This window comes from Stegastes partitus, unplaced genomic scaffold (genome assembly GCF_000690725.1).
Source record: "Stegastes partitus isolate 25-593 unplaced genomic scaffold, Stegastes_partitus-1.0.2 Scaffold2096, whole genome shotgun sequence".
Classification (NCBI taxonomy): domain Eukaryota; kingdom Metazoa; phylum Chordata; class Actinopteri; family Pomacentridae; genus Stegastes; species Stegastes partitus.
In genome coordinates, this window is record NW_007579827.1 from 4,783 (window position 1) to 27,264 (window position 22,482).

At 40.5% G+C, this 22,482-nt stretch overlaps 2 protein-coding genes across 2 annotated transcripts in view; one reads left to right on the forward strand and one right to left on the reverse strand.

Annotated features, from left to right (window-relative positions):
- Positions 1-1,567: 1,567 nt before the first annotated feature.
- Positions 1,568-4,918, reverse strand: cox19 (cytochrome c oxidase assembly factor COX19). Its single transcript, XM_008303909.1, has 3 exons — positions 4,762-4,918; positions 2,065-2,176; positions 1,568-1,961 (listed from the first exon to the last, which is right to left on the reverse strand). The coding sequence occupies exons 1-3, from the start codon at positions 4,841-4,843 to the stop codon at positions 1,868-1,870; spliced, it is 288 nt and encodes a 95-aa protein (XP_008302131.1). The 5' UTR covers positions 4,844-4,918; the 3' UTR covers positions 1,568-1,867.
- A 1,133-nt stretch (positions 4,919-6,051) lies between these two features.
- The window catches only part of LOC103373903 (arf-GAP with dual PH domain-containing protein 1), a 46,576-nt gene continuing 30,145 nt past the window's right edge, over positions 6,052-22,482 (forward strand). Inside the window, exons 1-2 of the mRNA XM_008303910.1 lie at positions 6,052-6,316; positions 21,533-21,660. Of these exons, the coding sequence (XP_008302132.1) occupies positions 6,226-6,316; positions 21,533-21,660 (219 nt within the window). The 5' untranslated portion in view covers positions 6,052-6,225. The remainder of the gene's footprint in view (positions 6,317-21,532; positions 21,661-22,482) is intronic.

Below are 22,482 nucleotides of genomic sequence, written 5' to 3' on the forward strand. Positions count from 1 at the left end.
AAAAAACAAGTGTAAATGTGTCTATGAAAACAGTGGGATAACTTAATTTTTTTAAGGTTCTTTACTTTAGGTAAAAGGTAAAACTGTTTATTTATTACCACAAAATGGGATCTGTCAGTGTTTTATTTTATGTTATACTATTGGATGAATATTACTAATGCATTAACATTTGAGCAGGACTTACATATTGGAGCTGACTGAGATAGAGGTGGTTTTATTTTATATACTAGCAGGCAGCTTAATTTACTGAACGAAAATGTAATTAATTGTATTTTATATCACTCATAAAGTGCATATTTCTTAGAATTGTACTGTAGTGCAGCACTTAAGTAAATTTACTGAGTTAATTTAGTTACAACTCTGCCAATTGTGCACATTTGGAGACCTGGACAGACAATTAGAGTAATCAGTTTTCCATCTATCCATCAATTCTTGGCCAGCGGTGATTGGCTGCAGCAACACACAGGGTCAATAATCTGAAAACAGAATATGACTTAAACCAGCCTACCGGGCAGCGTCATCATAAAAGCTGAAGAGTTAATGTCTGTAGAGTCTATATGTTGGCTGTACAGGGGTCAAAACTCATTTCACTGTCTGTGAACATCTTTACAACAAAGGGAAGGAGTGGATCAACTAAATGCAAAGATACTTTATCATGAAGTAATTCAACGCTGCTGCACCCTGCATTTAAACTGATTATACATCCAGAGGAAGGAGGAAATACATTATAGAGCCAAGCTGTCATTTGAGCAACTTCACAATCACTTTAGATTCTGAACAAACTTCCATCCTTTCAATCAGAACATCTCTGCCTGGATTTTAAGGTTATTTTCCTGCATACAATCATTCAATCTTCCTGATGTTATTCTGTCCTCAGTCTTTTTTTCCTCAGAATCCAGAACTTGTTGTTCCTTCCAGCTATCAAAGGCCCACAATGAAGCAACCAACAGTGAAACCACAATTCCTCACCGTAAAACAGAGCCATTCATGGAGGAAAAGTATTAACCCGGATACAAGTTTGATTTTCTGTTTGCAATGCAGTGCGTTAGGCAAAGGCCCCCGGCAAAGCTAATCATCAGCAGACAAAGCAGGAACAATGTGAACTCGATGGAGCTTTGCAAACAAACCTAGATTAATATTTTCCTGACTATCGACATCTAGTAGTTTCTTTTAGCAATGGCTGCACTCTTAGCCTAACTTCAACCGGTAAGTTTATAGGGGAACACACCTTTTAGGATTAGTAGCATAGCATAGCATCTATCTGAATTGAACATTTGTCGGCCATTTGTATGGATTTATGTCTTTGGAAGGAACCAGTTAGCTTTGGGATGAAAGCACAAACACGGACACATCTGTGGTGTTTTTGTGGGACAATAACAGTAAGACATAATTTGAGAATAACTGTTTCAGAACAGGACTTTAAAAGTTATGGGAAGCCCTTTAAAGTTCACCCTAACCCTGACCTGCTGTAGGCGGATTCAGTGAAGTTCATTTGGTTTGTTGGCTGTCTCATCATCATCATCTCAGGTTTAATTCAATCATACAAATGCAACACCAACAACTGAACTAGTGTGAAACGTTTCGTCACAACAGTTAAAATAGAAAACATTTATTGATGTGCCAAAACAGCATCTCTCTATATATTAGACATTTCATTTTATGTACAAGATTTGTTTGTAGTCTCAAACTAGGACAACAAATCCACCCACAACGTCCTCCTGCAGGAGCTGCATTCTCAGAGTTTCTGCAGCGACTCCTCTCAGCTCCGCACTCACGGCAGTCTTTCCTTTTATATGCTTTTGTTGTCAGCTTATTTACACCAAACTCCACGTGTGCACTTTGGAAACAGCAGCTGAGTTGTAGCAGATCAGGGTTTAGAGTCTTTGTCCGCCTGGCTGGGAGGAGGATCCAACAGGTCCTTGAATCCTAGTTTCTCCAGAGGCTCCTTGGCCATCAGCTGACTACAAAACATTACAAGAAAGTATTACATACATGTATATATATAAATATACACATTTTTGCTTAAAAGTGTTGATGTTTACTGAGTCAGTGGGGTTGTCTTACTGGTCCATCCGGCACTCCAGATAGTCTTTAGACTGTAGTCGGCACTTGGAGTTGTCGAATCTGTTGTCTCGGAGACATTTCATAAACGTTTCTTTGAAGGCTTTACACTCTCCTGAAACAACAGTTAGCCAAAATCAGCCTCATCTGTTTATAGCTGAACATTTGTTATGTAATTTTATTATAACACCTTTGAAAATTGGAGGTGTATGGTGCTTAGCAAGAAAGAAAAACAACATAACATTTAAAAGAGACAGCAAAACACTAAGACAAGACAATGAAACATGAAAAATCACGACAATAAATGGAATAGAAAAGACAATATGAAGGTCTAAACAAATGCCAATCTGTACAAGTGGGTTTAAAAAAAAGCTTTTTAAAATGTAGCACGAACTGAGCTGCTCTGACAACGAGGAGGAGTTGGTTCCAGAGCAGTAAAAACATGGTTCTCCCTTTGTTTAAAGCCTGGACTGTAGAACTTTTGAACAGCAATTGATTTTCTGATTTCAAGGGTCTGAGCACAGAATAAGGGGTTGATAGTTCTGAGATGCAGAGCCGAGCCACAATGTAGAGATTTAAGCCTCACAATCTAAAACTGAGTTCGATAAAGAATGGGGAGCCAGCGTAATTCCACCCAGGACTGAAGTAATGTGTTCTCTGATTCAAAACTCATTAGCAAGACTGCTCCCACGTGATGAACGGCAATTGCTGTGTGGTTTACGCAGGTGAATAATAAGTTGCAGAAGTCCAGGCAGGAGAAAATACAAGTGCGGGAGAGTTGTTCAGCAATGTTTTAGGAAGCGGTGATGTTTCTAATCTGCAAGTACGAAGATTAAACAAGACTCTTAATGTGCTGGTTTAAATTCAGGTATTGATCAAAAACAAGTCCCAAGTTTCTAGCTGATTGCTTCATGTAAGATTCACTGATGTAAAGAATTTTGATGAGTCCCAGTGTGTCTAATATTAATTAGAAATGCACTCCTCCTGTCCAGATCACACATTATGTTGAGTCAGGTTGGTCTATTTGTCTTGGGTAGCTTGAAATTAATTTGGGAGATGTTTGAGAAAATATTACTTTTCCTTCTCAGGCTGTTACATTTCCAAGGTTTTAAACAAAAATAAATAAATAAATAAAATATTTGAACGTTCTGTCAAACTCTCATCTGTTGATGGATAAAACCAGGTGTACTTGCAACTCCATTTACAACAAGATATTTGATGTTTCAGAAATGTTTCTGTCTTTGAGGTTGTTGGAAATGTGCCGTACAGGTTTCCTGCTGATACCTGGAGAGACAACCCCACCAACTGGCCACTGGTGGAGTTTGGTGATGTTTACTTTTACTTTATTAACAGTCCAGGTGAGACAAAATTTGGCAGAAGTAGTCACAGGTTTAAATATAAGCTTTTATCATACATGAAATACAATGCCTCCTAAAGTAGTGTTCATAAAGCGGCATATTTTCTTCAGGCATTAGATCAGTTCAGTTAGTTATCATATCAATGCAGTTCATGTCGGCTATCTCTATTCTCAATTTGACAAGCTTTACAAAATGCTTTCCACACAAAACCTGGGGTTCTCCTGAACTCATGTGGCTGCTGTCCCTGATCTGCTTATTAACAGAACTCTGTCCATTTTTTTCTGAAGATCATTTGCAAAACACAAATTTGTAAAAAATGACATTTTCCTGCGTTTTTCGCCAGCTTTAGGGAATCCAAAACTAGTTTGTCTTCACTGCAACGAGCGATACCAAGGGAATGAGTTACCAGCACAATACGCATTTGCAATTTACTCTTCCTACTCTAATCATTTGTTATATTGCATCCTATTTGTATGTCATTTTTCTAGGGTAGCTTGAGAGTCATTTGGGAGATCTTTGGGATGATATTATTTTGCTGTCTCAGAAAAATTGAGGTCAGAGATTTTAACCTGGATATGTAAAAACATGCAGTATTTAATGAGGGAGAAAAACAAACAAATAGATTTCTTCCAAACAGCTTGGAAACCACTTGAATAGGATTTAACTGGCCAAATATTGGAGCAATAAAAATAATATTAGAAGAGTAACTAACTTCCACTATGCAGTTTTATATCACAAAGTAATCAAATAAATTGTTTAGTTTTTTTTCATGGCCGATATTTTGACTCGTTACATCAGAAAAAGCACGGGTGAAACAAATGTCAGTAACGAAGGTTCCAGTGAGCCGTGACAGTGAACTTCATGGTATCAAACATAAGAAGGTAAATAATTTGTGTTTCTCTGTCGCCGTGGAAAGTTCTGGTCGGTTAACGAGCCGAACTCGACGGACTTTTGTGCTGCTTTTGGATGCTCTAATGAAAGAAATGGCAAAAACAATCAAAAAGAAACAACACTTCACAGGTGAGACGTTTTTTGTTAATATATTAATGTCATAATTCTTTTCTTTAGCTGACGTGAATCAAAGTGAGAGAAGTTACGATGCTAAGCTAAGCTAACTATCAGAAGTTAGCTGTACATTTTTAGCGGCACAATGTTTGACTTCCGGTGTGTTTTTTTATTTTATTTTTTAGCAGAATGTTTTACTGCTACACTGCAACTCACAAACCCTGCTGACACATTACATATTTAGTTTCTGTGCATAATGTGGGACTTACTATATCGAACAGCGATAGACTGTGGTGGATAACACTGTGCAATGAGGCCAGTCTGTGGCTGAACTTACCAAAATGATCCAGAGGGAACGAGCCTTTGTCGGGAGGTCGAGGCTTAAAAGTCTTGGAACCAAAATTCATAGCAGTAGACATGTTTATACGCGTTAAAGCCTTAGTTATAACGCTGAAAGTCTTTCGTACAGTGACCCTGTGGTCGCGCGAATATGACGTGTTGTTTTGGGGGCCGTCTCAGCAGACAGACATCACTAGTGAAGTGGAGCGCATCGATTGACGAGCAGGCTTTCGATCGATTGTCTATGCTGTCGATTGAGTCCTAATATATATATTTATTCCATTTATATTTTTAGAACTTAACTTTTTGTTTTTGATGAAAGAAGAAAAAAGGCAGATTTAATCTAGCATTACTATATATATATATATTTTGTTTGTTTGTTTGTTTGTTTGTTTTTATTTTATTTTTTATTATTATTTTTTTAAGTCCAAAATTTTTTTTTTAAGTCATTTAAACATTTTCATGAAATCGGACATTTTTTAAGGGTTATATTTTCATTCCACTTTAATATTTTTACAACTTTTTAACAACATATTTATTCATATAAAATTAAAAAAAAAAAAAAAAACTGCTTTTTTTCCCATTTATTTATTTTTATTTTATCTTTGTGATTAAATTTTGCTTCAGCTCCCGGATATTTCGATTTATCTTATCATAAATATACTATTGTTAGTCTATATAATATATCAGACATTTTTGGAAGAAGTACTTATATCTGAAACTTCTAAAAGTAATAATACCACACAGTAAAAAAAAAAAAAAAGTCTCATATTCAGACTTTTACACTAAGTATTGGTACAAAAGTACTAGCATTAAAATACCAATAAAGTACCAAATACCGAAGTACTTATTATGCAGAATGTTGTATTTTAAAATAATGTATAAAATATGTAGTTGGATTATTAATGCATTAATGTATTCATCATGAAAAAATACACAATTTAAAAAAAATTCTTAAAACTAAAATAAGCTTTTCCATGCACTATCTCACTTGCTCTTCAATTTGTTGGTTAAACGTGTGAGATCTTTTTCCACTGCTGGATTTTTTTAAGACGTGCAGTTCCACTAGTCCACCGCTGGATGTCTCGCTTTTCTCAGATAACGTGTTGGAGAGCAGAGCGAGGACAGACAGGCGGGCAGGGGAGGAGGAGGAGGATGCGATGGGAACATATAGGCTTGATTATTATGCAGTCAGCGAGACTTGGTAATAGAGCTATCAGAGAGAGAGGAAGGTTCGTTCAGGCTCCTCCGCTCCTCGTTCTCTCTCCTCTCCAGCCAGATCGGAGGTGACAGGTGATCGAGCCGCTCTGTCCCTCTTGTCTGTCTGTCCGTCTTCTCAGACTGCCGGCGGTGGATGTTCCTGGGCAGACTCCTCTTTCTTTCTTTCTTTCTTTCTTTCTTCTTCTGCTTCTTCTCCTTCTTCTTCTTCCCACCGCGGTGAGGCTGGACGGATAAACTCACCATGGCGCTGGAACCGGAGGGGAACAAGCTGCTCCTGCAAGACGTGCTGGCGAGACCGGGCAACGAAACGTGTGCGGACTGCGGCAATCCAGGTAAGACAACCCTCCCATCCCTCCCTCCCTCCACATACACACACAGAAAAAACCAAGCCGGTGCCTGATGGAGACAGTGCATGAAGCTGCAGCTGCACTGATGCATGCAGAGCTGCACAAAGTGGGAAGATGAAGCCAACAAGTATGGGTGAACTGGGTCCATTCATGAAGGCCTGCTTACCTGAAAACACCCTGATTTTTTTTTTTGTCTGTAGGAGGCCTGACAGACTGGACTCTGGACTTTCTCAGTCTGAGCCATAAACCCATAAAACACCAACTATTCTCTCCACAGTGTTGTTCCTGCCTGTGTGTGTGTGTGGTCTGGTGTCATTATGTTCTTCAACCTCCATACAGCACTTAGTGTCTACATGTGTGTGTGTTATTGCTCTGCATGTTTGCCTCCCATTTAAGTTCACCTGGGTAGTTGTTCTATACAAGGCAGAGTGTCTTCCTTCCTTTCTTTCCCCCCCCCCCATCTTTACATCCCTTCCCTCCCTCTTCCCTTCCCTCCTCGCTGAAATGGCAGCAAACCAGTGAGCGGCCACCGAGGCTCCAGTGCGGGCCGAACGCCCAGTGCATTGGAGCTGAGCCCGCCCAGGATGCCTGTTCCTTGGCCCCGGTTACGGCTCCTCTGAGGACTGGCTGTAGCAGCGCAGCTTTTGGAGCCAGTGGCACTCTTTGCAAAATTAGATAGCTTTGTCTCTGTGGTGGACACATGAAGGAGGGTTTTTTCATTTTGACCAGAGAAATAAGCAGCAATGTGTGTCAGCTAGTGCAGCTTTAAAGTATCTGAAATTTTTATGTGGCCTTTTTGCTTCTCTGTAACTTACATAACACAGCTCAGCCTATAGCCTAAAAGCTTTTACGTGAAATGCTGTAAACACAAAGTCTAAAACCTGGTTTTAACTGCTCAGGTGGAGTTCTGTTCAGGCATAGTTCTAGCAATGTTCATTGTCAAGTTCTCAGTTGGTTGGTTCGTCCGCCACGTTGATCCCAAGTGAAACATCCCAACAATTATTGGATGAACTGCACAGACATTCATGTTCTCCAGAGGATGTATCCTGAAATAACTTGTAATCTTCTGCCACCTGTAGGTGTACATATCCTCAGCAATATCTACATGATGGATTTGCATCAAAGTTTGTACAAACATTCATGATCCCCAGTGGAAGAATCCCAAACACTGACATAGGAAAGCTCTCAAAAATGAGAGAAGTCAAGATATTAGAGATTTGGTTGTTGGTAACACAACAATTGAAATCCCATGTTTGTCTACACCAAAACTGATACAAAAAAATCTATGTCCGCCTCAACAAGATCACTATTGTTAAAGCTGTGCTATGACAAATGTTGCAGTTCGCGATCAATAGCAGCAGCATTTAAGGATATGAACAGTTACCAGCTGATACTCTCTCATCCTGAGTTCTGTGTGCAGCTCAGGATTCTGTCTTTGTGCTGTATTGATAAGTTTGATGTGTTTCCTCCTTTTGCTCCAAATGCTCTTTGGCACTGTTTGCATTCTGCCTTTGGATTGTCGATAGTTTGGTTTTCATCGTCAGACTAAAACGCCAAATATCTCCATGCACAGCTCTTTTTGTGCAAGTCATGTTGGTGCACCTGTGTTTAAATCACTGTTCCATGTGTTGTTTTTTTATTGCTTACTATCTCCAGTAGATGTATGATACCATAGAAGAACAGTTACTGTCACATTTTCAGAATTCTGACATTAAAGCTGAGGTAGGCAGTATTTCTTTTGCCAACAGTTGGGCAAAAACGCCTCATAATACCCTCTCAGGATATTGTAATTTAAGTGGCACGAGAAGAAACTGGACTTTCAGACTATCTCATGACTCCACTTCCAGGCTTTAGAAGGCCTAATCTCTGATGGGAGATTTCAGCCAATCACAGGGCTGTTCATAGATCAGATGAGTCAGTATAGATAACAGCAGAACCAGCATAGAGACAATGATGTGGCGGTGCACCAGGTTAGGTTACGTCTCCACCAAATTAATCAGGATGAACTACATATAATAACTTAGGTTATCTTGTCCATTAATTTTGTTGATCACCTGTAAAGCTAGCAACAATCCCATCCGCTACATCTGCACTCTGTGTTTTTTCCCAAGTAGCAAACATTAGCATCCAAATGTGCTACCCTTAAAACTGGGTTATGCGGCCAAAGCTGCTTTAAATGTGTTATCCATGTCAGAAGATAAAAGTATCTACAGTTAAAGGTGGAGTGAAAAGCCAATCATCAGAGAGGACGAGGACGTGATGATGGCTTAGAAATATGCAGACAGTATCTCCTGAAACACAGTCAGAGTTTGGTATTTGGTTGGAAATATGATATTTGTCAAAAACTGTTGTAAATTATGGAGAGAAAAAAGACTTAACACACCCAATTACTGTGTGGAACAAAAAGGATAGAGTGTCTGATTGGTTCAGAAAGGCAGATTGAGGGGAACTTTTACAACAGTTTAATGTATATAATCATATTTCTGAAGATGAACAAGGTCGGCAGCTGCTGCGTTAATGTTTGCATTCAACCCAAAGCTTCACCTAAGTGCAGCCTCACAGGCCTGCTAACGTGGCTACAGACTCTTAGGTTTGTTTGGGGGAAACTGGCACAATGACTGATAGCAGCGCACCCTTATTCGACTCCTGGGATATATATTTATTTGTTGTCGTTTTGCTGCACCGTTATACAACAACCCACTGCGCCTCGGGGAAACATTGGCTGCGGTTGAGACCGTTAGTCAGTTTTCCCTGGCAAGTACACCACTTTCACCTTTACAGTCATTACACAATCAAATTTAGCCTCCGTGAAGTGAAGGTGGGACAGATGTTCTTGTGTTGCACAGCTGTGAGAAGTGCATCTGGGATGTGTAATACAACAGTCATGGTGAAAGCTGCTGAAATGACTCATGTGTTCTGTTATACCTCAACCGGTGCTGCTGACATTCCTTTTAGCAAGGCACTTCAAACACAAATGCTGTAGTGATCAGCACTGGTTGAATCGAACAGCTTTTGTCTTCCGTATTTGCATTCCTAATCGGCGGGCTCATTTCGTGAAATTTCAAGACAGCACAGGCGACACAAATGAAAACTGTTAGAACACCCATCCATCAACCGAACCATCAAACCCTCCCTTGTTACCAGGAACCCAGGAATTCCCAAGCTCATAATTCACATCTCATAATGGTCAAGATATGAATTATTGATGCCGCTTCGGTGGCTCGGTCCCGAGACGGGCGCAGGATGTTATCTCCTGTTCAGAAAAAAAAAAACATCATACTTTCATTACAGCTCAAAACACGACAAATCATCACAACACAGAGAAGAAAACAGACGAACATGTGTAGTCCAGGGGTAGATGTGAGGTATCAGAGGACAAAGGGAGGATGGTTCATGGATGTAACAGGTAGTATAGGCTCATCAAGTATAGAAGTGATGTATTTAAAGACGTGACATTTTTAAGTCATAGCCATAAAATAAATAAATCCAAACAGAGATCAGGCACATTTAAAAAGTAAGCACATTTATCACACCTCCACATCCATCTGATCAGAATCAGAGGTTCCAGATTCGGTGCCAAAGATTAGGGAGCGACTGATAAGAGCAGTCTTATTTAAACCTCAGACGTCTAGGTTTTTGTTGTTCTCTTTGCTATTAAAGTCTGCGGTGTTATCGTACCAAGATCTAAAGAGCTTTCTAAGGCCTTCAGAAAAAAAAGGTTGTGGATGCATCTACCCAGAGCATCTGAGCCCTTTCACCAAATTACGGTTCTATAGAACTAAACTGCCTTATCAGTTACATTTTAAAACATATTTTCTCTCGGTAAGATAATAGAGTGACATAGTAGGAAACTTTTTCTCTTTCAAAGAACCACAAAGTCCACTTTAGGAAGTTAGTGTAAGTGTGACACAGCAGTTTTCACTTGCTGTTCCGTTAAGTTTATGCACCAAAACTACCGCTTGATAAGGTTTCGGTGAATATGCTTTAAAATAAACCATTTCACAACCTGTTTAAAGCTTCACATCTATTTTCTGGGTTACCAAGATGAGGAGTCCAACCCCATCTAATGTATAATTGGTTAACTGACAAGGAGCAACATTTGGAAAGCAGTAGAATAAAGATGGCTCAAGAACTGACCCTTAGAGACGAAAGAGACCTCAAGGTAACTGCAGGTAACTCTTGCAAGTGTCGGTGTCAAAGTACATGTGTCAACAATCAGAACAAGATTACACAAATCTGACCCGCGTGGGAGGCGTGCCAGGAAAAATGCTTCGCTGTCCAAAAAGAACATTAGAGCACAACTGCAGTTTGCCAATGAACATACAGTCGAACAGCAGGCCTTCTGGAATAATGTGCTCTGGACAGATGAACCGAAGATAGAGCTGCTTGGTCACAGAAATAGAGGACATGAACCTCATACCAGCTGTGCGGCATCTTGCTGAAAATGTTGAAGTTACTTTGGTTACAATGGCAAATATGGGCCTCCGAAGCCAGTTCTTACGTTTTCCTTATGGTTTTGTTCCATTTTCTCACCTTTACCTTATAGGCACTGGTCAAAGAGGATCAAATGTTTGTCTGTCCATCTATTTCCACCATTGTAACCCCACTGTGGACTGAAAGACAAGTGAAATCAATGACTAGATGAGTGGACTGATCGTTAAACAATGATTGCCTTTTGTTGTTGGCAGCATTTTTTTTTTGGGTACGTATATCACCAGTTCACGCATAACCAAAAATAATCTAGTGGAATTCTTGTAAATTTTTTGTGGCACGCTGGCCATTCCCACACATCGCTTGATGTTGATTCAGTTCTTGTAGTTGACTTCTTCGGCTTAATGACAGTAACCTTCATTTGAAATCTGATTGCATTAATCACAGATGTTCATCTGCTGAAGTTCCTCTGTGCAAATGATTGCTTAATATGTAACACCAAGGCCAGAAATAGAAAGAAGCTGAAAAAAATGGACTGTTGTGTGGGCGTGGGGGAATTTTAGCAACCGTACAAGTGAACATTTTCAGTTTGAAAAGGTCTTCGTAAGTGGGTTAGGTGACGCTGTAAACCACAGCTTCCCACCAGGAGTCCTGTGATGAATCAAAGTCGTCTAGTAAACAAGAAACATCTAATTCTTACAAATGTAGTATTTTTTTTCTCTCAACCTTTGCTTATTTTCTTACTGTATTGTTAATGTACTACTTTTTACCAATAACGAAATGTAGATAAGAAAAATCAGAAAGGTAAAAATGTCAAAATTGAACCATTTATTGAGGGGTCGCAAACAAAAGGTTTGGAAGTCTCAACTTAGAAAAGAAACATCTAATTTAAACATAAACGTAAAAACAACGTACATCCACACAAGTGTTTCCAGGTTGTTTTAATGCAGAACTTTGCGGTGAAACATCTGAACACTAGGAAAAAGCTTCTATGTCCTCTTTTCGATGGTCAAAACAACTAATACAGTTAAAATGTGAATTAAGTTGTTCTCATTTACATATACAGTGTGATTTTACAGAGAAAAAAAAAAGAATCATTTGATCCCTGTCCATGAACAGAGCCGTTTCCATTGCTGTTTTATAGTCATGACGCCGTCTGACCAAATAAGCATACATCCTGGTTAATGATGACGAACTGCATCTAAAATGAAAGATCACAGATGAAAGTTAGAAGCCACAGATCTTTCTTAGCTTTTCTGCCACACAGCGTTTGCAAACCTCAGTAACAGCAAGTTGGTGTTTGAAGGCACATCTCATATAATTTTAGTTTACAATGCAAAACCTTTGTTACATTTACACCTCGCATCCACGCAAGGACCTCTTAAAAGTCGACTACTGGAAATGCTGCAGACCCTGTTTTCTTCTGGAAACAATAATGCTGACAAACACACACTCGCTTCACAATCGCTGTTATCAGTCACTATGTGTTATTCCCTGATTCGTCACACCCCGATCCCGTTACCCTTTTCTAGAGGACAACAAAGACATAAATCTCTATTACTTACTTACTTTCAACAGTTTTACCTTGTTGTCTGTCCAAGCATAGAAATCGCTGATCTTACTTTGCGTCATTGCTGTTCTCCCTCTGCAAAGTATTTTACAACCAGCTCTTGCCAAGTGTACGTTAATGACCATGTGATGTGTCTTTAAAGCAAGATTTATGAACTCCCAGCGTTGTTTTGTAAAAGTCTGGATGAGCAAAACACTTTTATTCAGGATGGAGGCTTGAAACAGAAAGCAAAAGACGCCTTGATGCAATTACAGAACTCTTAGTTGTACGTGGGGAAGATTTAGTTCCCCTTTTATGTGTTCAGAATTAGTCATTGCTGCAATAGCCATCTGACATAGTTTGTTATGCTAACAAGGGGAAACACAGACACCAATTTAGTCAAGTGTAAAAGTTATGGAAGTTAGTTCCCAGTCATGAACTGTTCAGGTGTGAACACATTTTGCATAAAAGCTGAGGCGCTCCAATATGATCGCTGCGTCACATCACTCGCTCTTCGTTGTATGAGGATGTACGGCCCTGCAGAGTAGAAACTATCACAACATCAGCAGTGACCTGATTGTCCTCCTTCACCCGAGTCTTATCTCCTCCCATCACAGATACAACATCCATTAACCAGACGGCCAGAATTGGTCAGGAAACCGCACAAAGTGGTAACACTGCTTGTGCATTTTTTTTTTTTATGCTTAGTCATTCTTACTCTGCCCTTCCTTACCTTTGCACTTTTTTTTTTTTCCCCTTCTCTCTGCTGGTGTGCTCTGATGAGGCCGCCGAGAAGCTGAGCTGGGAGCTTATACGACAGGGTTTCTCTGTAGCTCAGCAGCATTGTAGTTTTCTGCCCTTTGCTAAGGACACACAAACGAGTTATTCCCTCCGGAGCGAAGCCTCAGCAGTCCTCTGAGGTGTGAGGAAGGTGTTTGTCAAAGAGCAGAAACAGCAGGAACTGTGATGAGATAGGAGGAGGGTGGAAGCTCCTGTGGCAGCCCTGCTCTTGGCTTTTCTGACTGTTTTTAATGTTTACCCAGGAAAAGTTGGAGAAAACAAAAACTTCTACTTTTTTTTTTTGTGGCATCGCTCATGGCAACTCAGTGTCTTGATAAAAACTAGTGTGAGGAAGTGAGATATCGCTGCAGCCCGTTAAAGCATCGGTAATGTGTTTGCTGTGCAAATTGAGGCCTCTGTTGTGCGGGTGCTAAATTTACACAGATATTTTGTCTTGTTTCATTTGCATTAATGTGAGCACAGAGCACTCCTGCTGCAGTGACCTTAGAATGACATTAAAATCCTCCATCTACTCTTTATGCAACATACTAAAGAACCATTTTTACGTGGAACTGAATACACTCACTGTCTATGGAGACTCATGTTATTTTTGCCCCAAGCCTAAGACACACCAAACCCAAAGGTACACTTTTCTCAACTTACAAAGTAAAGATTTGCTTTGTTAAGTACCCAAAAGTTGCCTTCAGATTGGAGACAAAGTTGTAAATACCTCTAGGAAACTTTTAATGATGCAAGATGTCAGCGTCTTTAGTCCGTCTTGACAAACTAGCTGCACCATCTGTTTCAGCAGTGCCGTTGCTTCACACTTGCTCATATGTATTCACAACCAGGGCCTCCCCAGTAAAATTACAGTCTTTTAATGTCATCCACCAGCCCACTCCACAGGAGTAATGCAGGGTTCTAATAAGTATAGTGTAGCAAGTCCTTGATTCATGATAAAGAGGCAGCCCTAAAGTAGCCCTAAAGCCAGTGCAGAAAGGCAAACACTGGTGCTATACGGCTTCAAGATGCCTAGAATCCAAGCAGGTGCATCGTCAATGAGCAGAAACAATCACTCAGCATCCACCATAGTCGTAAATAGTCGATTCCTTACCTACAGTGGTGTCAATAGGCAAATGTAGAGGTTCTGTTACTATGGTCTTGAAAGTTCTTGAAGATCTGCTCCAGATGTTGCTTCCAGGGTTTTAGCAGTCAGGGGGCATAAACAGGAGAAGCTTTTAAAGGTCACATAAACGGTCAAAGTTGTCTAACCTTTTAAAACGAACATTTCTGGTGTTTCTGCAAAAGTCATCATCCAGCTCTAAGTTGTTTTGTTCTTACCAAAGTTCAGCTTTGACTAATTAGTGAGACTGGCTGTAGCATTGTACAAAATTTTGTCTAAGTACAAAAAGAAAAAAATACTTTTAAGGTATGAATTAGGTAACCAAAGGTGAGCATTCTGCAAAGGCAAGACAGTTCAGAGGCACCTTACAAACAACGGTTTTTGAGAAGACACCACGTGATATCGAATGCTGCACTTTGATCAAGGAAGTTGAGGTCAAACCACGCTTTACAAACAGCTCCAAGGTACAAAACAGTTTTTGTAAGTGACCTATTTTGGTATGACACACCAACACCAAGGAACTTATCAAGAACTTACCTCTTCTAGGGAGCTGTCCAATAATCAAACTAACCGGAAGCATTGTTCCCCGAGACCTAGTCCCATTTTAGTGCAGTAAATGACTTTCTGAAATGGAATTAATAGGAAGAAACATTTGACCCATCAGCTTGGGCCATGCGTTCACAACATTGAACCAGTCAGATAAAACCCTGCTAACCTCAGCTTAATTAGTGTCATTGTTGCTTTGACGTTGGGAAGCTTGATGGCTAAGGAAGGACAAAAGAGCGAGGAAAGAGTCAAGAGATGTTTTTGTTGGGTTTAAAGGAAAATACTTTAAAGAGAGCAGGGAAAATGAAACATATTTTTAACGTCTTAAAACATCAAAGTGACATAGATTAGTGTTCTGTTTAATTGGCGCTTTTTTCATGACCTGATTGTTTTTATAAAAACACATTCAAAATGATTTATTTCATTTCTTCATCCAGTGGGAATGGGGGTCCATCTTAGCAGTGTACCTATTCAAGCAGAAAGACATGGGAACTGTGTAGCTCATACACTTTAATACGTACTTATTTATCATCATTTTGTCATTTCAATACTGAACAATGCTTTCGTATATCACAAATTTTCTTCATAGGCCGAGTTCCAGTTGAATGACCATCAACATTTGGGGATTCAGCTCAGGAACAGCTCTGCCTTAAAGCATTTCATCCTCTAGAGACCTGTCACGGTCATTTTGCCTTGAAATTTGGCAAAGAAAGCTACCAAGCATACGTGCTGAATGTATTTGAAATCTCGCTTTTTAAATCAGCGTTTTATTTACTCAAGCATAATAGACATTCCAGGTTATGAAATGGTCAGAAACAACAGGAAATGCATAGATTTCTGTCTACTAAGGTAACACAGACTCATTACCTTCTACTTTACATGGACTGATGATGCTTCCTGTCGTGTGAAAAACGTAAGTCTTCGATATAACAGCATTTCCAAAGCACATAGAGACAGCTGTGGTGGAGGACGGGGCTGTGACAGGACACTATTGATGAGAGCAATCATTTGGAAGTGTCAGGTTATGATAGAATAGTGAATATAATTGAATGTTATTAGTCAGCCAAGATGAGGCTCTGATGATGAAGCATGAATGACAGTAAATGCAAGTCAGCTATAGCAAGCGCAGCTTCAGTGCTCTGCCTAAACTAATGATCCAGTGAATATACCACAGTATTTAATATCCAGCCATCCATCCATTATCTATACACCACTGTATCCTCTGTAGGGTCACAGAAGGGGTTGGAGACTATCCCGGCTGACTTAGGGTGAAGGCAGGGTGCATCACAGGGAGTGTCCTAACATGCTTGCATTGACAAATGTTTGGGTTTTTTTCTATATGATTTTAAAAATGTATGCTTAACAAACCAACTGTTTGGAGTTGAGAGCTGCAGGCATAGTATGCAAAGAACAAACACACACACAGATGCTACGAGCTCACCATGGATACATTAGGAAACACTGTGAGGACCTACCCAAACAATGATTGCCTATTGATTTGTCTCCATGGTAGCAAGTAATAAAACTCAAAGCACTGCTTTGCACAGATACGACTCAACCGATTCAGAAGGAATCCTTAATATCTATATTAGATTTAATGTTCAGCCTTGCAAACACACTCCATCTGTAAGGTTTTGCCTGTTTGGGAATGATGGAAAACTTCAGCTTCACACTCATTTTCTAAAGCCTCTTTCAAACTGAGAAAAATCTAAAAATGAAGCTGTCGAAGTAAAAGCCCGAGGAGTGTCACCGAGACATGAGCGGGTCACAACCTCAGTCGGCTCTACTGTCTGGTCGTTAACCCCGGCCACGGTGCGTCCGCCGACTGACTCGCGGGACGCTTCCACACATACAAATGAAGCGATGCAGAAAAGCGCACAGGGGCTGCCATTGTATGAATATAAATGCCCTCCCGCCCCCCCATTCATTCATCCTACATCTGCCCTGCAGTAACGCCACAGGTCGAATCAAAAGCTCTGCTGTCTCTCCGCCCAACAAGCAAAACTTCTTTCTGAAACAATTTCCCTGAGGGACGGCGCAGCAGCTCTATAAAAAAAAAAAGAAAACAGCACATGCACTGTGAAGGGGGGGAGAAAAACAGCAGAGTCACACTACATCAGGAGTTTCCCACCTCCTGTTTGCTACGACTGTGCATCTGTTGTTCGCAGCAATCCTGTTGAGAAACATCTTCTAGCAGCATGCAGAGGAGAAAGCCCTGTGTGTGTGTGTGTGTGTGTGTGTGTGTGTGTGTGTGTCTGCGAGTGGTTACTCAGTCATGCGGCCACAGTAATCTCTGTGAGTGCTGCCTGCTTCTCAGTAAGGCCTGACTCAGACAGCGATGACCTCACCGCCGAATGGCTGGTTGTGTGTTTTTGTGTCAGCAGGGGTTGGTTGTGTTAGTGTGTGTGGTTGGCAAGATGGAGAACTAACAGCCCTAAAAAGGAAGAGGTTTGATTCCTTCACATCAAAGCTCTGCTGCTTGATCACAATCCAGAATGATTAAAGGACGGAGTTGACATTTCAAAACAGTCCTGCCTGTTTGTCATGGGTTAAAAGGGACAAATGGAAAGGGAAGATTATCGGAGATGCCGCTAACACTCCCGGGGGATCTCGTGAGCTCACGTCTTTCTCCTCTTACCGTATCCCTCCTTCATCGCCTCCCCATCTCTACTCCGCTGCTTCCCAATTGGGCTCTGTGGCGTCTCCGTCTAAGCTTTCTGCAGCCTCAAGAGGACAGAGAAATGCAGGAATGGTGTTTTTTTTTTTTTTGCCTTCTTCCACCCTTTGCTCTTCTTTGGCTTTCATATGATTCCCTTGAGTTTTACACACTGTCACTGTGTGTGTGTGTGTGTGTGTGTGTGTGTGTTGGCTGTGCTGCACCATGCTGAGGGCCTCCTTGTGTGAGAAATGGCAGCTGCAGAGAAAGACTTTTGAGTGTTACCCAGCGAGGACACTCTCAGTACTGTCAGCAGCTCGTGCACATGTGTTGGCTGTGCATAGCGCAATATATGCACACGTACATTCCCACATCATTAACGGAGTCTGAATTATACTTTAGCGTGGCTGGTATTATCAGCTGACTTGAAACATACTGGTGTCAGCTTATATGTTGGCAGAAATCTGTTTGCAGTATCGCAGTTTATGGTTGAATTCTGAAATGTCTCAAATGTCCCACTCAGTGCACATCTTTTTTTCACAACTCTTGAAAACAGATCCATATCAGAAATGGCTCGTATAAATGCCATGGCATATAAACTGTCAGTGTCTTGGAAGCTACTTGGAAAGTGTAGAGTGCTAAGCTAGCAGTTGCTCTACAATAATCGAAGCTGCACTGAAGCTACCACTGGAGAAAGTTAAGCTGCACCAACATGGAAAAAGAAGTCTAGTACATCCAAAACTACTTGTATTCATTGGTTTTTACATTTAATTGTATTCATTTGCATGCATTTGTTTTATCATATAAAATTACATTATCAGTTTGACTGGTTGTAATTACACAGTAACTAATCATTGACCAGCAGTACACACTTAATAGCCTGGATTTGTATTGAAGATATCCATAACCTGATCCTTCCTAGCCAAAAAGAACATTTCCACAATGCCATTTTTCCGAAGACAAATGAGGTTGCCTTAGCCGTTCATGTGTATGAGGATATAGCTACAATTCAGCTGCAGATATCTGCAATGCACCTTGCAGATTGAATTATTAGAATTATGACTAGCTGTAATCATTCCACTTTCAAATATCTACAGTTTAATTCTAACCAGCCATAATTCCAATTCAAGATATCTTTCATTCCCTACCATTCAAGTGATCCACTTTTTCTTTTTGATATGTGTTATATTAAGTTTTAACTAGTCAAATTGATGTGTGAGATATCTCAAACTGGAGCTCTGCCTATTAAAAAATGTAATTACAGATATCTTGAATTAGAGCTGTGAGTCAGCAAAACCGAGTTGCAGATATCTATAGTTATGTCAGAAGCTACAGCAAGTGGGAGACGTCTTGCTTTTCATATTTCATATTTTCATACTTATTTTCTAACCGCATATGACAAGCCCTTTTTACTGCCATGTCAGAGCAGACGGAGGCTGAAGTTCTTGTAAATTTCAACCACAAGTCTCTAATGAATGAGGTTCTTGTACTCTGCAAATTACTTGCTGGTGAGCTCGTCCGACTTCATGGCATTTTCTAATGATCTTATTCACCACAGCAAAGAGCATTACTTCTGCTAACACTGTTCAGATTCTTTGCTTGGACCAATGTCTAATGTGAACCCAGCATCATGCACAACAGTTCAAACTAGTCATAATGGCACTCGAGATATCTGCAACTATCATTTTCACAAGTCCAAACTGAATAACAGATTCTCTAACTGTCATTTTTATTAGTCAGAATGACAAAGCAGATAACAGAAATAAAAATTCTGACTAGCCACAGTGTAATTAAAGCCAAAGTTATGTTGATAATATCTAATTTTAATTCTGGATAGTCACACTCTGCCATGTGCTGTCTGTTATGCATATACCCATGCATGGCGGTGGCATCATGTACTGATCCTTGGTTTATTTCAGACTGCACTCAAAGCTCCACAGCACTTGTTGTTTCAGAAATGTTCAGAAAATGTAGCTTGTGTTGACACTGCTGTACTACTTGATCCATAAAAGAGCTTCACGCTGAAAAGCTGTTTGATTTAGAAAACAGTGCTGGTTCCGCCATGCTACTGACGAATGCAGGTAAACCGGTACCACTACAACTTGTAGCGAAGCTTCCACCCAACACTGTGAACAGTGTAGAAAGCGAAGGTGTTTCTATTTTCTACATTCACCAATATGTCAGTCAATAGAATATAATTCTGCAACATTTTTGGTAATTGATTAACTGGTATTAATTGTAATTATTTATTTAGCAACAAAGCTAAAGAGTCACACAAGAATCTCTGTGAGGCTGTACTTTGGAACAGCAGTACTTTGACCCAATGCTGCATGCTAACATACCATAATAGTAACTGTAAACTGTACAAAAAAAGATGACCTTAACGTGATGCATTGGTTTCTGCACAAGCTTTTAGAAACCTTGACATTTTGCGTTTGCCATCTTGGTTTTCTAAAATTGCTTGAGGGCACGACTCATGGTAATACACCAGCAACCTTTCAATCACAAGGTATCGCCAACCTAAACCGTACCCTGCTTTATTGTTTTTTTCAGTCTAAATAGGACCGTATCTACTAAATAAACATCATGATGTCTTCAGAAAGTCTTGAAACTAGCAATTTAGACCATAATCTCATTAGAAAAATGTTTACTGAAGTAATAAATCAAGTGAGAAAAAGGGTCATTTTCTCATAGACTTCAATAGAATCAGACTTATTTCTGCAGAAAGAGGAGTCACCCCCTGCTGGCTATAAAAAAAATACAAGTTTAAGACACTTTCACATTGATTTCACCTTTCAGATCCAGAAGTTGTGTTCATCAATAACATGCTGATGTTTAGCAGGAATTAGATTTATGATGTTTTTCTCATTTTAGCCGTTATCACGCTTTTATCTATTAAATAGCACCGACATAAGGTACAACAGAGGCTACTGGGAATGTCATTACTGTTGAGGCTATAGTCGTAAGACAAAGTACTAGACAAAATGTAAGTTTAACCAATAATGGTGCTGTATTAAAAAAAAGTTAATACGTTTTATTCTGAAATCCTGAATGTAAGTTCTGAATTTCATCACAATCGGACCTGCTAGTAAGAAGGATATTTCACTCACAAATAAAAATGTCATCGTGCCTTTAGAGTAAAGATCAGTTGGCCATCAAAGCAGGAAACCAGCCAACAGTTGAGAAAAAGGTGAAATATCCAGAGCTAAAAATACCAAAACTTGCAGCTGAATCCAGTCAATTGCCAATTGACTGATCAGCTTCCAGCATTACCAGTCAGTCTGCAAACTCTGTTTCTTTGGTTATAGCTACTGAGCTTTAATACCTAACAGTCAGACTATGTGTAGTATGTGAGTCTCTTTTTGTGTCTGATGCTCAGTTTCTCACTCCACTCCGTCTTCCTGTCTCTGTCACACATCGCGTCTCTTGACTTCGAACATTTCATTTGCATGAACAGAATTAAAGTCTGCGTGCGATGCAGTGACTCAGATGTACCTTTGCTGACCACCCACGGATGCTGCTGCAGAGAGAACGCTCTTTTTTGCACATTCTCTCCGACTGCCGACGAGACTGTGTGTGTGCATGCATGTGTGTGTGTTCGGGAGTCTGATGATGTAACTAACCTGATAACTACCTCGGCTGAGTTCTAATCAGATCCAAGGTGGTCTGTTTCCTGTCAGTATCGCTAAATAGGATTTCCCCCCAAAATCATATTTTGCAGCCCTCTTCCTCTTTTATGAGCAGGGACACACTCAAGCAGAGCCCCTTGTAATATTTGCTTCATTTACTTTGCTTCTATTACCCCTTAACAGCACTGGCATCAGCACTTTCAGTATTTATAGCCTCAAGCTTGAGCTGCTGTTCTTTTTGTTGCGGCACCTTTATGACAAGACTTTCTCACCCCCCCCTCCTCCTCCCTTATCCCTCCTCTATCTCTCCCCGTCATTCTCCTGTGCTGCTTTCCCAAATTTCATTTCCTCCCTTTTCGTCTTTCTCCCTAAACTCACTTCGCCTCCCTTCACCTCCATGTTTGCACTCCCTGCATCATCTGTCTAATTCATTCCTCCCCTCCCCTTCCTCCTCCCGGCTCTCCCTCCTTCCCTTTCTCTCCCGCAGAGCCGGATTGGGCGTCGCTGACCTTGGGTGTGTTTGTTTGCCAGGCCTGCTCGCTCCTTCACCGGAGCATCCCCCACATCAGCCGGGTCAAGTCTGTCCAGGACACATGGGATGCCAGCGAGGTGGAGGTACGGTGGTAACGGCAAAAATCCGCACTCAGCTGGTGTCGCTTTTCTATGGAGCCCCAAAAGGGACATGTATGAAAGAAAAAAAACTCAAGTCTCTCGTGTGTGCGACATAGGTTTCACGTGCGAACAAGAGTTCAGTAAAGTCGGAAAGATATTCAAAAATCCTAACTTACAGCATCAATAACTCCAAAGCGAATCACCGTTTTAAATCAAATGGCACCTCTTCCCAAGTGTTGTAATACAAACCACAACCTACAACCAGCCATAATCGGGGTTTTTTCCCCCAAAATGAGACGTTCTCTATGAATTGATCTTTACATGCAGCCGGCTGCCAGACTGGAACTCAGTGGACAAATTACCACAGCGAAAACTCAATAATGCTGCATCTATTGTTTGTAGTGCCACCAAACTCACATCACACATTAATGACCTTCCTCTGGTTACAACACTTAGATTGGAAAAATGTACTATTATATAATTTTAGGGATTTGTCCCAATCTTTGAATATCTTTCCGACTTTACTAAACTGTCGTGCACGTGAGATACCTTTTTTTTTTTTCCTGAAATGTCCCTTTAGGGGCTCCGTACATTCCCCCACCAGTCCTAACTACACAAAAAACATTCGAGACTCATTCTAGAACACATTTTTATTTTTATCCTAAGATAATCTCACTTTTTTTGTCTTGTACAACGCCGAACCGCACCTGAACACACTATGTACAGACGGAGACAGACAAAGATAGCTGCTCTGCTAACATGCTGCTCGCACTACGCCTCCGCAGCGTTAGATGGGATGGGGTCATGGGAACTTGACAGTCGTGG